Source organism: Nerophis ophidion, linkage group LG01, assembly GCF_033978795.1.
Source record: "Nerophis ophidion isolate RoL-2023_Sa linkage group LG01, RoL_Noph_v1.0, whole genome shotgun sequence".
Taxonomy (NCBI): domain Eukaryota; kingdom Metazoa; phylum Chordata; class Actinopteri; order Syngnathiformes; family Syngnathidae; genus Nerophis; species Nerophis ophidion.
Window position 1 is genome coordinate 11,175,057 of NC_084611.1, and position 14,124 is coordinate 11,189,180.

Genomic DNA, 14,124 nt, shown 5'->3' on the forward strand with positions numbered 1-14,124 from the left:
CACCATGAATTTACCATCAATTGATTAACGTGGACCCCGACTAAAACAAGTTGAAAAACTTATTCGGGTGTTACCATTTAGTGGTCAATCGTACGGAATATGTACTGTACTGTGCAATCTACTAATATAAAAGTTTTAATCAATCAATCTTTCTGTCTTGCCTTTGGTGAGGGCGGCCACATTTTTTTCCGCTTCCTCTTCTCCCAGCTTGCTTCCTTTGTTTTTGTTTTGTCTGAACTTTTTTGAAGCCTTTTCCTTTGCGCTGTCTTGAAATCTAAACATCAGGCATGGATATGATCAGCTGGAGTCTCGACGCATTTGACAAAATCTTTTTGACGAGGAAAAGAGGTTCGGGGGAACCTGGCTGCCCTGATGGAACCATTGTTGCGGGGTACGTGAGAGATTCCTGGGTCAAATGGAGAATCGTGTGCTTCTGAGTCTTTTCCATCAGGGGACGTGGAAGACATTTGGATATATGTGTCGGTTTAAATGATATTCATGAAGTAAGGTAATGTATTATGTCAAAGGGGGCAGGAAATTATAAGATTTTCTTCATCCTGCTCTTTTTCAGGCACTGTTGTGTGAATTTAAATTGTATAATTGAGGTATAATTATGTATCGTTCAAAATGCACATCAATGAAGGAGATAAATAAAAAAATGAATGAATGAATGAATCTACCTATTTGGAACCGTGATCGCGAGGCACTTGCTGATTGGGCTGGGCAATGCTCTGGTGTATCGTCAAATTCGTAAGACGATGGCAGCCACTCAAGGAGCCCAAAGGCTATTCGTCGCAATGGATGGTTTGGGCAGGGCTGTGGGAACACAGACTGCGGCGATTTCTGAACTGAATCGCAAGATGGATCACATCATGGAGAAGCTTGCTGAAAAGGATAATTGAATTGAATTTGAGAGCACCCAGCATGGACGAATAGACCAGACAAGTCATTGTTTTTTGTCTGCTAGCGGAAAACAAATATTCTTAAGCTACGATTTGACTCCTTCGAACGGCCTTGACGCTGTGGAAACAGGACCAGGGTGTTCTGAAAACACCCCCGAGGACACCTCAATGAGACGCTTTTGACCTCCCTCCCTCCTCAACGACACCTGGAGTCGAACTTTCGCAGATTGGCCTCATTCTAAATAAAATTACACCATCTCACCCAAGACAATTGGGCATACACGCACACAAACACCCCACCCCACCGCTTTTCCCCTCGGGTGATGGTCGGATGGCAGCGCTTCAAAGCAGCAGTCGCCTTCCAGGGCCCCAACTCCCCTCCCCTCTATTGCGAGTTTGTCGTGATTAAATGTAACGTGTTTATGTGTGCACTGCACAGAGGTTTTTTTCCCACTCCAGACTAGGCCCCCCTTAGGAACCCAGTCTAGATTGTATTTTTTTTTACTCCTTTTCTTCCCCGGAGTTTTACCTTTTCCCGTCTTTTACAGGGCGCCTCGTGGCGACCCATCAGCCTTCCTGTTCTGTAAGCCTGTACACTGTTTGTTTGTCTAATCTTGAACGGGTTTGTGCTGTAAACAAAAATGTTGTTGTACTTGTTGCAATAATAAAGACCTACCTACCAACCTAAACCCCAGTTAAGCGTCTAATCTTGTTTTGTGCCAAACATTGTTCACATCACTTACCTTTACAAACAAATAAACACATTTAGTCATTTCACAATGCTGCGCAACAAAAGCCATATTAAAGAGGTTACTGACGAGAGAGGGACGATGATGAGATAGGGGCCGTTGAGCCTCTTGTGCTCCATCAGGTAGGTGATAAGGGCGATGGTTTGGATGGTCTTGCCGAGGCCCATCTCATCAGCCAGGATGCCGTTCAAGTTGTTGTTGTACAGCGACACCATCCACTCCAGACCCTGGATCTAGATGGGGGAAAAAAAAAAAACGTGTTAACACTCTCAAACCTAAACACCGCTGTGTTGTTTTGAGGCCATGCTGAACACGTGTGGAGCAAACACAATATTTCAAGCGGCGTTTCAAAAGGGAGGCAATCTTGAATCGCAAATTGGAGCAAATCTCTTCTCCTCCCTGATGACTCGCATGCATAATGAATAAATCATGTGGCGCTCCGTATCTTGCAACGCAACAACAAGCTACGAGAATGGAAAAAGCTAATTTTGGTAATGAAAGGCAGCTTTGATGTGTAGCCTCGGCCTCTGTGGATGCCGTTTGCCTGCGAGATGTCAAAAGTTTATTTTTACCTCAACAGGGAACTTTTATCTCTTTGCCACTTTTGGCATTTCATATTGAAAGTAACTCAAGCGTGGTCACGTAATGAAGTGAGCGCCGCCGTGTGCGGCCCCCACTGAGACAACGAGCAGATACAGTAGCAGGGGCGGATAAGGCCAGGGCACAATGTCAGCTCGCAGCAGGACAAGCCGCCAATTACAAAGTACATGTTGCTCGACGCCTGGCTGCTCAGATCATTACAGAAGAATTTTAGGGTACGATGATCAAAACACGGCGATGATTCCGTTTAAGTACGGAGCTTTTGTGAGTTTTTGTCGCAAACGTCTGCGCCGTGTACTTCTCATTCAATTATTGTGAGGGTGGAAATCTCTGTTTCTCCCAGGAGCCTCCCCCCATATGGCAGCAGAGGTCTGGCACACCATAAATCAGAGCTACTGCGCGTGGAACAGAATTCTTACTAGCAAGTTCCATTTTTGAGTTTAAACAACAACCATCACACCCTCCTACGCTACAGAAAAGGTACTAGGATTACATTACACAAGCTGTGAAGCACATGTCAATCACATAGGCACCATCCGTCAAAGGATTGTGATATTTCGGACGGATTTCACACAACTTTACACGGATAGAACTGTTGATTTTACAAATATTTTTTTACTGGTAAGTGTCAACACCTTGATGTTGTCCTTATTTTCAAATGATTGTAAATTATATATCTGGCACTCCATGTGGGTTGTGGCCAAAATACTTACAGGTAAATCAGATACCCTCACTGTTTGGTAGTCATTAGACCAGGGGTCTCGAAAAAAAAAACTACCTGGGGGCCACTGGATGAGGCTGGGCCGTAAGAAAAGCTTTCTTAAAAAAATAAAAAAATAAATGTCTTTATTTTTATTTTTAACACAAAATAAAATCCAAACTATAAATGAAAAAAACTAGAATTAAGTAATGTGAGGCAATGCAAATTAAACAATATTGATTAAAAAAAAAATAACGGTTTGAATTGGTCCAGTTTATCGGGGACTGTTATTACTGACGGACAGGTGTCGCGGTCTGACTGCAGGCAGGCACGTGAGAAAATCCTCGTCTCCATGGCTATGTTCCTGTCGCTTTCACTCATTTACCGCTTTTCCACTAACGCAGGGGTAGGCAACCAGAACGTTGAAAGAGCCATTTTGGACCCAAATAACAAAAATCGTCTCAGTCAGGAGCCAACGGGGTTTGGGCGTTACTCCCCATAGAGTTTACAGGTACGGTAGCAACAGGCTAACATCACGACTGACGTGTTACACGCCCGATCCGCCCAACGACTCTCTGCCGGAGTATCAGCGCTTGCGTCCAGTGCACCACAGTTTTGTATTGTCGCTCGGTCCTTTGGCGGAGTGCTTCGGAAGCTACTGGTCGGCTCGAATCCCCGGCCTGGACTGTTCACAGCGGCGCCGGGAGAGGGAGACACACACACACACAGTGATAGAGTGAGAGAGAGAGCAGGCGGGCGAGCGAGGGAGGGAGGAAGAGCGCGTGCGTGTCTAGTAGAAAAGCGGCAAAACGTTTCTCTGCTTGCATCACACAAGTGACGTCAAAGTTCGGACCTCGAGAGTCACATACCACAATGTGATTGGTAGATTCCTTCAGCTCCGCACACAACACTGTCAAGCGCCATTCATGTAAAACTCGCAGGCCGCACTAACATTAAACTTTCATATTAAGGTGGGGGCTGCACAATAACGTCTCGTGGGCCGTGTGCGCGTGTCTGGGACCCCTGGTTTAGTAAATATGAATTGCTTATGTCAACTAGTAAAAATTGCAAACGTTGCTTGGAGTGATGAATGAAGAATCCTTTCGAGTAGAAAACGCTACGGACGGTTTTACTTCGTATTCAAGGCATTAAAACAGGAAGTACATTTTCAACCTGCAGCACCTGCAGTGGGCAAACCCGTCTAAAAAATGACGCCAAAGCAGAACCAACAACACACCATTTCAGTGTTTTTACTTCGTTTTAATGAAAACTGTTTAACACAAAACATTATGGCCATTTAAATCCATAAATTAACCGCACCGTTTTATATGACACAAGGTTCAAAGCACAGGAAAAAGTAGCAGCTTATAGTCCGGAATTTACGGTAATTCAGTCCAGCACCCGCTTCGAGGATATTTTCATTTTTTAACCAATATTTCACTACGAGAGGGGAGTTTATTGTTGTAAAATTGTGCAAGTGTTCGTGGCATTGCAGCAGTTTTTGACACAGACTTATCAATCAATCAATCAATCAATGTTTATTTATATAGCCCCAAATCACAAATGTCTCAAAGGACTGCACAAATCATTACGACTACAACATCCTCGGAAGAACCCACAATTATCCCAATTTTTTTACTTTTGCTTTAACCGCAATGTTTGCATACGCTTCCCTTCTTGATGGCTCCACAATCAGGTCCTAAGCACTTTAAAGGGGAACATTATCACCAGACCTATGTAAGCGTCAATATATACCTTGATGGTGCAGAAAAAAGACCATATTTTTTTTAAACCGATTTCCGAACTCTAAATGGGTGAATTTTGGCGAATTAAACGCCTTTCTGTTTATCACGCTGGAGGCGATGACTTCAGAATGTGACGTCGCCGAGGTAACACACCCACCATTTTCATTTTCAACACATTACAAACACCGGGTCTCAGCTCTGTTATTTTCCGTTTTTTTGACTATGTTTTGGAACCTTGGAGACATCATGCCTCGACGGTGTGACCCCTTGGAATGAATTCTTCCTTCATTCGCACCTTTTTTCTCTCATATTACCACTCGCACGGCTCTGCTAGCATCACAGCTAACTTTACCCATGCTGCTACCTCTCTGCGCCGCGAGGGCTTATACGTATGTGACGTATGTAAGAAGGTGCACTTGTCTGTGAGAAGGAGACACAGGAAAGAGCGAAAAGAGCTTGTAGTATAATGCCCGCAGCTAAAATCAACTGCGTGAGAATGTATACTCGAATATCATATAGTCATTTTCTATATCGCACAGAGACAAACCCGCGATATATCGTGTATAGCGATAATATCGCCCAACCCTAGTTATACGTACATTTAAAAGCAAATCTGGGCTATTTGTTTGCATCTGACTATAAGCTATTTTGATAACCTTCTCCTCATTTGCATCCAACGTCGGCCATTATGCTCTGCCAGGGAATGCCATTCATGAACCTAATTAAAGTCACGTTCATCTTGATTAAAAACGCTTCAGATGGTACCCACAAGACCAAAGGGCTCCAGGACCGGCGGGGCATGCTGGGGCCTATCTCAGCTGCATTCGGGTAGAGGGGGGGTACAGCCTGGAAAAGTCGCCACCTCATCACGGGGGCCAACAGAGATAGACAGACATTGACACTCGAGGGCCAATTTAGTGTTCATGTCTTTGAAGGTGGGAGTTTGAGAACATGCAAACTCCACACAGAAAGACCACACCAGCTATTAAAATCGAACCCAGGACCTTTTGACAACCATATTGCTATAGTAATCAACTTATCCATCATTTTCTATTTTATTGACGCCATATGGACACCACTTTCATTATATGCTACTAGTTCTTCCTTGAATTCAACGGTGCTTCTCACCTTCTGGCACTCGCAACTTTCTTTGGTCCCATGGTGTATTTTTTGCAGTTGCACTTTGTTTGTGCTCTCCATTACACGGAACTATTCACTGACAAACGCACTAGTTTAAACGTCTCGTAAATGTCCTGTGTTCCATTCATTTATCCTTTTTCTACCGCTTGTCCCTTTTGGGGTCGCTGGATCCTATCTAGGCTGCATTTGGGTTTAAGGCAGGGTACACCCAGGACAAGTCGCCACCTCTGTTATTATGTATTATTACTATGTACTGCTTTTATATTTCCAGTCAGGGCTGGGCGATATATACGATATATCGCGGGTTTGAAAATGACTATATCGTAATATTCGAGTATATGTTCTCACGCAGGACTTTTAGCTGCTGGCGTACACTTCAGGCTCTCCACGCTCTTTCCTGTGTCTCCTCGCAGACAAGCAGGCGCACATTCGTCACAAACTGTCACGTCATACGTCACATACACGCCATCGCCCAGCAGAGAGGTAGCGCCGTGGCTAACGTAGCCGTACGAGAGAGAGATGGTGCGGATCTGGTAAAAAATGAAGGAATAAATAATTCTCAAGAGAAACAGCAGGGTTTCCATTGTCTGCCGGTGGTTCGGCTTCCAAGTGGGAATATGTCGAACAGGCAACCGTAATTTTTCAAGTGTGGGGGTAAAAAGCGTTGCTATAAAAAGTAGCATTACTGCTAATAAGTAGCATCATTTGTAAAGTCACTCGCTAGAGAATGAAGAACATGTCATAACCTTAGTAACATACCACATAGTGAAGGACGAATACTATTTGATTTCCTATTATGCAGCTCTTTTTTGACATTTAAAATGTCTCTGACAATCTTGCAGTTTATGTTTTGGAAATGACTTGAATGTTTGTGCCACTGCTTTATAACTTTAATAAATACAGTTTTGGTCAATTGACTTAGTTGTGATTTCCCTCTCTGCATGAAAGTTTAAAAGTAGCATATATTAATGCAGTAGCTTGAAGAAGAATGTTTTAATGTGTACACATAGAATCGTCATACTTCTGTGATTATATGCATCAAGTGTTCATTCAAGGCCAAGGCAAAATATCGTAATATATATCGTATATCGCGATATGGCCTAAAATATCGCAATATTAAAAAAAGGCAACGTCGACCAGTCCTATTTCCAGTGTTATGTATTATTACTTTGAACTGTTTTATATTATAATTTTTATCCTGTAAAGCGTCGAGTACCTTGAAAAGCGCTATACCAAATAAAATGTATTATTATTATTATGAATTAGTACGAACATTGTTTTTGCTCTATTTTCCAACTGTTGCCGCTTTGACGTATATAGTCTTTTTAGTGACTTTTTCTTTATTAAAAACGACGAGCAACAAATCCAGCAGCTTTATCGGAGACTTTACTCGTGTTTAGAGACCCTTTACTTCAGTTGCTAGATGTCTGCAACGCACAGTTAGAGCTGTGGCGAGCCTGACGTCACACTTGCTTGGCGCTGCCGATCCGGCTGTATTTTTCTCTCCTTTAAAGCGGTAACTGTCCTCTTCATATTTGCACATTGCACATTTTGTAAATTGGTATTTCTGAGTATATGTCCGATATTTTTTTCACGTCTACGTCGCAGACATGCTGCATCCACTCCAAACGATTGTGTGCATCAAAGCTGGCCAAATTTTTAGTGCGTCACTAGTCGGTAGTGCACAAATAATATACCATACTTTTTACTGTATACCCATTCATACAATATAAAACCCCTCATTTTTATGATGTGGCGGCTTTTATTTTGCCGTAGTAAGCCACCACGATCATGTAGTGTAAACCCTACAATGTGTCCGTGCATGCGTTCTGGAGGGCGTAGCTTACATGATCGGAACAGAAAGTGGGCAAAATTTAATGGAAAGTATGTTTGGAAGTTGCAAAGATCCCCTTTAACGTGCGTGTCCACTCTTCTGGCCTGGCAGATCAGCAGTGGGCAACACGCACATCATCTGCCTTGCAGCACTCTGTAAAACAACGATGTTTGCCCATGGCAAAAGCTAAAAAAAAAAAAAAATAAGACTTTCTCTAACACTGTTTGCTCCACTCGAAACAGCACAGCCCCCTGCGGAGCGCGCTGTGACTGTTTACTTCTTTGTGACTATAACTCCGATATCGCCATCAAAAGAGTGCACTGGCAGCCTACATCACAGTCAGGGTCATCTTCCATAAAACCACATGAGCCTTTGTTTTAAACATTTTTTTTTGTCCATCCATTTTCTATCAGAATCAGAAAAGTTTTTATTGCCATTGTTTGAGAACGGGTTCACAAACTAGGAATTTTACCTGGCGAAATCGTGCAACATATAACACAGAATAGAATAACATGACATTAGTCTCAAGATGGCGGCACCCTGCTAGGACAAAAGTGCCTCTAACTCCCAGTAGGAATGTCAAAGACACATGAAACAAAACTTCTATGTAGGTCTCACTTAGACCTATAATTCATACACTGACAACCCCCAGCTAAAATCAACAGGAAGTTTACAATGCCCTCTTCGATACAAAGTGACAATCATTGGTACTTTAACTTAACTTAACTTAAAAGATGGCAATTAATACACGGTCCCGCCAATCGCTGCTTGCAGCTTTAATTTACTTTTTAAATTCAATGTCAATGCTGTACACAGCCGCTGGAATTTTAATTTAACTCTCCTAAAGGAATCAATAGTTATATCTATCTATCTATCTATCGCAATAAAGTTCTATCTTTCTTTCTATCTATCTATCAATCTAACTATCTATCTAATGCATCCAGCGGGGCATCACAACAAAATTAGGCATAATAATGTGTTAATTCCATGACTGTATATATGAAGTGAAGTGAAATGAATTATATTTATATAGCGCTTTTTCTCTAGTGACTCAAAGCGCTTTTATATAGTTAAACCCATCCATCCATCCATCCACTTTCTACCAATATCTAAATTACATTTGTATTGTACCATACAGTATGTCCCGGCAAGAAATCTGCGTTCAAAAGACTCCGGCTTATTAGTGATTCCCAAAGCCCAAAAGAATTCTGCGGGCTATAGAGCGTTTTTCGTTCGGGCTCCAGTACTCTGGAATGCCCTCCCGGTAACAGTTCGAGATGCTACCTCAGTAGAAGCATTTAAGTCTCACTTTAAAACTCATTTGTATACTCTAGCCTTTAAATAGACCTCCTTTTTAGACCAGTTGATCTGCCGCTTCTTTTCTTTTTCTCCTATGTCCCCCCCTCCCTTGTGGAGGGGGTCCGGTCCGATGACCATGGATGAAGTACTTGCTGTCCAGAGTCGAGACCCAGGATGGACCGCTCGTCGGGACCCAGGACGGACCGCTCGCCTGTGTATCGGTTGGGGACATCTCTACGATGCTGATCCGCCTCCGCTTGGGATGATTTCCTGTGGACGGGACTCTCGCTGCTGTCTTGGATCCGCTTTGAACTGAACTCTCGCGGCTGTGTTGGAGCCACTATGGATTGAACTTTCACAGTATCATGTTAGACCCGCTCGACATCCATTGCTTTCGGTCCCCTAGAGGGGCGAGGTTGCCCACATTTGAGGTCCTCTCCAAGGTTTCTCATAGTCAGCATTGTCACTGGTGTCCCGCTGGGTGTGAATTCTCCCTGGCCACTGGGTGAGTTTTCCTTGCCCTTTTGTGGGTTCTTCCGAGGATGTTGCAGTCGTAATGATTTGTACAGTCCTTTGAGACATTTGTGATTTAGGGCTATATAAATAAACCTTGATTGATTCATTGATTGATTGGGTGGCACTGGGAGCAGGTGGGTAAAGTGTCATGCCCAAGGACACAACGGCAGTGTCTAGGATGGCGGAAGCGGGGATCGAACCTGCAACCCCTTAAGTTGCTGGCACGGCCACTCTACCAACCGAGCTACACCGCCCCGGTATAGTTGATAACTAAATCGGTATGAGTTAATAATTAAGAGTGGGACAATATCGGAATATGGGATTTCAGCAAAAAAGCCATTATCGGACATCTCTAGGAGCCCAGTCTGGATTGTATTTTTTTACTCATCCTTCCCCAGCATTTACCTTTTTCCCATCTTTTACGGGGCGCCTTATGGCGACCCATCAGCGTTCTTGTTCTGTAACCCTGTACACTGTTTGTCTAATCTTGAACAGGTTTGTGCTGAAAACAAAGTTTCGTTGTACTTGTTGCAATGACAATAAAGACCAACCTACCTACTTAAAATGCAAATAAATATAATTCACTTCACTTCTTTTAAACCACTAATGACATTAGTTAGCCCTCTGTGGTGTTTTACAAGTTAGGGTAATTAAATGTTTAAATTTTTTGAGCCAGTGATGTGATTGGGTCATAGCGATTCATGTCACACTTATGATAGGCCGGGACGGACTCCACTTTGAGATGTCTGCTCGCATAGAGACTGTGCGGTGTTCCTGACGAAAGTTTACCTGGTAATGTTTGAGTGTGCCGTTGATCAGGAGAGACGCCTGCTTCTCCACCCTCTCGATGACAGCATGAGCCACACCGTAATAAGACTGAGAGCTGGTCTGGCCCGTCGGGACGCTGTACTCGTCATCCACATCCTGCTTGACCGACCTGCAGACGTGAGCGAGATCTTTATTGCACTATATCTTTTTAAAGGACAGTACTATAAAAAGTCAATATAGGAGTGTAGATTTACTATCCAATGCAAATTATTCAACACAAAATAAGGCGTCATAAAATGTGCTAGAAGAAATGGAAGGTAAATAACAGTACTCAATAATATGCTTGGACGCCGTCCCGCATCCTCCCTCCCCTTTGCTTATGGTCTTCTCCTCGCTTTCTGCTTTGGTCGCCTCCTCTTCCTCCTTGTGAAACGAAATAAAAAGTTTGATGACACACAAGCGCAACATCTCATAGAATCAGAACTGATGAGGACGGGAGAAGAAAACCAGAGTAGTGAAGTGTGGACAGCTACTGCCCCCTAGTGGATCATAGTGAGATTTTACTGTGGATGTGGGATATCAATATAATGGAAGTATAATTGTGAATTAAGTGAATTATATTTATATAGCGCTTTTTTCTGGTGACTCAAAGCGCTTTACATAGTGAAACCCAATATCTAAGTTACATTCAAACCAGTGTGGGTGGCACTGGAAGCAGGTGGGCAAAGTGTCTTGCCCAAGGACACAACGGCAGTGACTAGGATAGCGGAAGCCAGAATCGAACCTGCAACCCTCAAGTTGCTGGCACGGCCACTTTACCAACCGAGCTTGTATATAGCAGTGGTTCTCAACCTGGTTTCAGTGATGTACCCTCTTTGAACTTTTTTTTTTTTAATTCAAGCACCCCTTAATCAGAGCAAAGCATCTTTGGTTGAAAAAAAGAGATAAAGAAGTAAAATACAGCACTATGTCATCAGTTTCTGATTTATTAAATTGTATAACAGTGCAAAATATTCCCCATTTGTAGTGGTCTTTCTTGAACTATTTGGGAAAAAAAAGATATAAAAAAATAACTAAAAACTCGTTGAAAAATAAACAACTGATTCAATTATAAATAAAGATTTCTACACATAGAAGTAATCATCAACTTAAAGTGCCCTCTTTTGGGGATTGTAACAGAGATCCATCTAGATTCATGAACTTAATTCTAAACATTGACAAAAAAATGAAACTTTAACATCAATATTTACGGAACATGTCCACAAAAAATGGAGCTGTCAACACCGAATATTGCATTGTTGCATTCTTTTCACAGTTTATGAACTTACATTCATATTTTGTTGAAGTATTATTTAATAAATACATTTATAAAGGATTTTTGAATTGTTGCTATTTTTAGAATATTTTTAGAAAATCTCACGTACGCCTTGGCATACCTTCAAGTACCCCCAGGGGTACACCTACCCCCATTTGAGAACCACTGGTATATAGTATATAATTGGAGCAAAGGTTTAACATGTGTACAAGGATATTTCACATGCCTTTACTGTGTATGTAATTGAACAGTATTTATTTTGTGTATTTATTAGGGCTGGGCAACGATTAAAAATTGTAATCGAAGTTAATCGCACAATTTATCCGATTAATCGCGATTAACCGCATTGTATACGCAAAGCCCAATAATGAATTCAAAAGTAGTGTGTAGTGCACCTTTATTGGAATATTCTCCCACATGAACAAAAGCGCCAAAACATTTGTTGTGCAAACACAATTTAAATCAGTCCTTGTTAAACAGTAGCAGTTAAATAGCATATTTTATGAAAATCAACTCCAAAAATGTAAATACAAACATTTAAGCTTATTGCCACTGCCAGGGTATTTAAGTTATCCTGTTTTTCATGGAAAATAAATATAATCTACATACAAATCTCTGAGCCACAATCATAACATCCGAACAGGCAATTTCTGAGGTAATAGCAGAATTTTTTTTTTTTATCAGGGATCTTATGTTTAAAAAACCTATATTATAGGTAGTGGGCTGTTTTAGGTAATTTTTGATCAAATTATCCGTAGTAGCAATATTAATAATGTTGTGTTTATTCTGCGTAGTGCACTTAAAATAATTATGACCATATCTAGGAATTGATATGACGGGAATTTTCCGATTGTTTGCTTGGTGCTTTGATAAACTGAACGCATCATATACATGGTACTATATTGTGATGTTATGAGCCAGGGAATAAAAGAACTACCCTACCCAGCATGCAACAGGAGTGACGATCATGCGCGGTAGCCCGGTATGGGTTGTGTGTTGCCATGACGGCATCTTGTATGTTGTGATATGCACGCTCTGAAAGCAAACGTTAAGAACTCAGCCAACACTCCTCGTCTGCATTATTCATAAATAGACAGACAACACATATACTCCGCCACTTCACAGGCCGCCGGATGTAGCCGGCAAAGTATTCCCATGCTAGCTAGCCGGTCTAGCAAGCAGGCGTCATTCAGTCCAAAACGGCCCGATTTATCCACATCCAGAATTGTCTGGCGGTCGTAAGTGATCCCGGAGTGACCACGCTGTAAGCCAGCCATGAAATTTGCAGAATTGTCCGGTATTTTTTGCCAAATGTTCCATCTTTACCAAGAGCCCCTCGACGCCGAAGCCGGTCCGGGCGTCGCCATCTTATTAAGAAAAGGCGTTAACAAAATAAAAGCATGTAAACAACATACGCAAATGTGCGATAAAATAGTTGTCGGCGTTAATAGATTGATGAGTTAACTCGAAATTAACGCATTAACTTGCCCACCACTTGTATTTATACAATGATGTGAATATTTTTTGGAAGCTCATCTTGTACTTGACTTTGTGTACAGGGTTAGGTGCAATAAGTGTTCAACTTCAGCCTAAACCCTTTCGGTCTGCAACATTTGTTTTGTAATTTATTTGGGCGGCATAGCTCGGTTGGTAGAGCGGCCGTGCCAGCAACTTGAGGGTTGCAGGTTCGATTCCCGCTTCCGCCATCCTAGTCACTGCCGTTGGGTCCTTGGGCAAGACACTTTACCCACCTGCTCCCAGTGCCACCCACACTGGTTTAAATGTAACTTAGATATTGGGTTTCACTATGTAAAAGCGCTTTGAGTCACTAGAGAAAAGCGCTATATAAATATAATTCACACAATTTATGAATGTACATACATCCATGTGTTTATTTTGTTGACAGTTGACCGAAGAAATAATAAACTAAAACTAAAATAGTTTTTTTTCTGTGTGGCGCTGCAAAAATTAAAGCCATTTCAATGATTACATGCTAGATGTTGGGGCCAAAGTACACCAATGTGGAATGAATTTGTCAGGTACCTCCTCCTCAAATTCAGAGCCGCTCTCCTCACTATCCGACCGAGGCGCCACTTCGTACCTGGATGCAGGGAAAAGGTCAATAATCAATCGTTGACAGTGTTGTGTTCTTTTTCTAAAACAGTTCCATGATCCAGAAATTGGCGGTAATAGAAACAAAAGGCTTGATATTTCATTGCCTTCCTCACCCGGGGTTCATCTCAAGCCACGCCTCCAGCTGGCTGGACTTGGGAGCATCTGTTCCCTGTAAAACTTTCCCCGTCTCCGTCTGAATGACTTTGACGGGCAGTTCGCTCATCTGGCTGCTTTCATCCATAAGCTGCAGGACAAAAACACACGGCAAGGAGAAAAAGGATTACGTAAGACGACCGAGCGCATTGTTCCACTCGAGACAGACACGTCTTTCATCTGTGGAGTTCATGTTTTTTTTTTTTTTCCATAACGAGGTGAAGGACACTTAGCCTGCGTGCTGCCTCCTCTTGTATCTATTCGCGCTTCCTCTGAACAGCCCATGCA

General features: G+C 42.3%; 1 protein-coding gene across 2 annotated transcripts in view; it reads right to left on the bottom strand.

Moving 5' to 3' along the window:
- The window catches only part of smarca2 (SWI/SNF related, matrix associated, actin dependent regulator of chromatin, subfamily a, member 2), a 186,556-nt gene that overhangs the window by 120,406 nt on the left and 52,026 nt on the right, over nucleotides 1-14,124 (bottom strand). For both annotated transcript variants that reach the window (XM_061895971.1, XM_061895980.1), the window contains exons 12-16: nucleotides 13,797-13,927; nucleotides 13,612-13,669; nucleotides 10,585-10,676; nucleotides 10,275-10,422; nucleotides 1,721-1,884 (exon numbers count right to left, since the gene is read on the bottom strand). In XM_061895971.1, coding sequence (XP_061751955.1) covers nucleotides 1,721-1,884; nucleotides 10,275-10,422; nucleotides 10,585-10,676; nucleotides 13,612-13,669; nucleotides 13,797-13,927 — 593 coding nt within the window. The remainder of the gene's footprint in view (nucleotides 1-1,720; nucleotides 1,885-10,274; nucleotides 10,423-10,584; nucleotides 10,677-13,611; nucleotides 13,670-13,796; nucleotides 13,928-14,124) is intronic.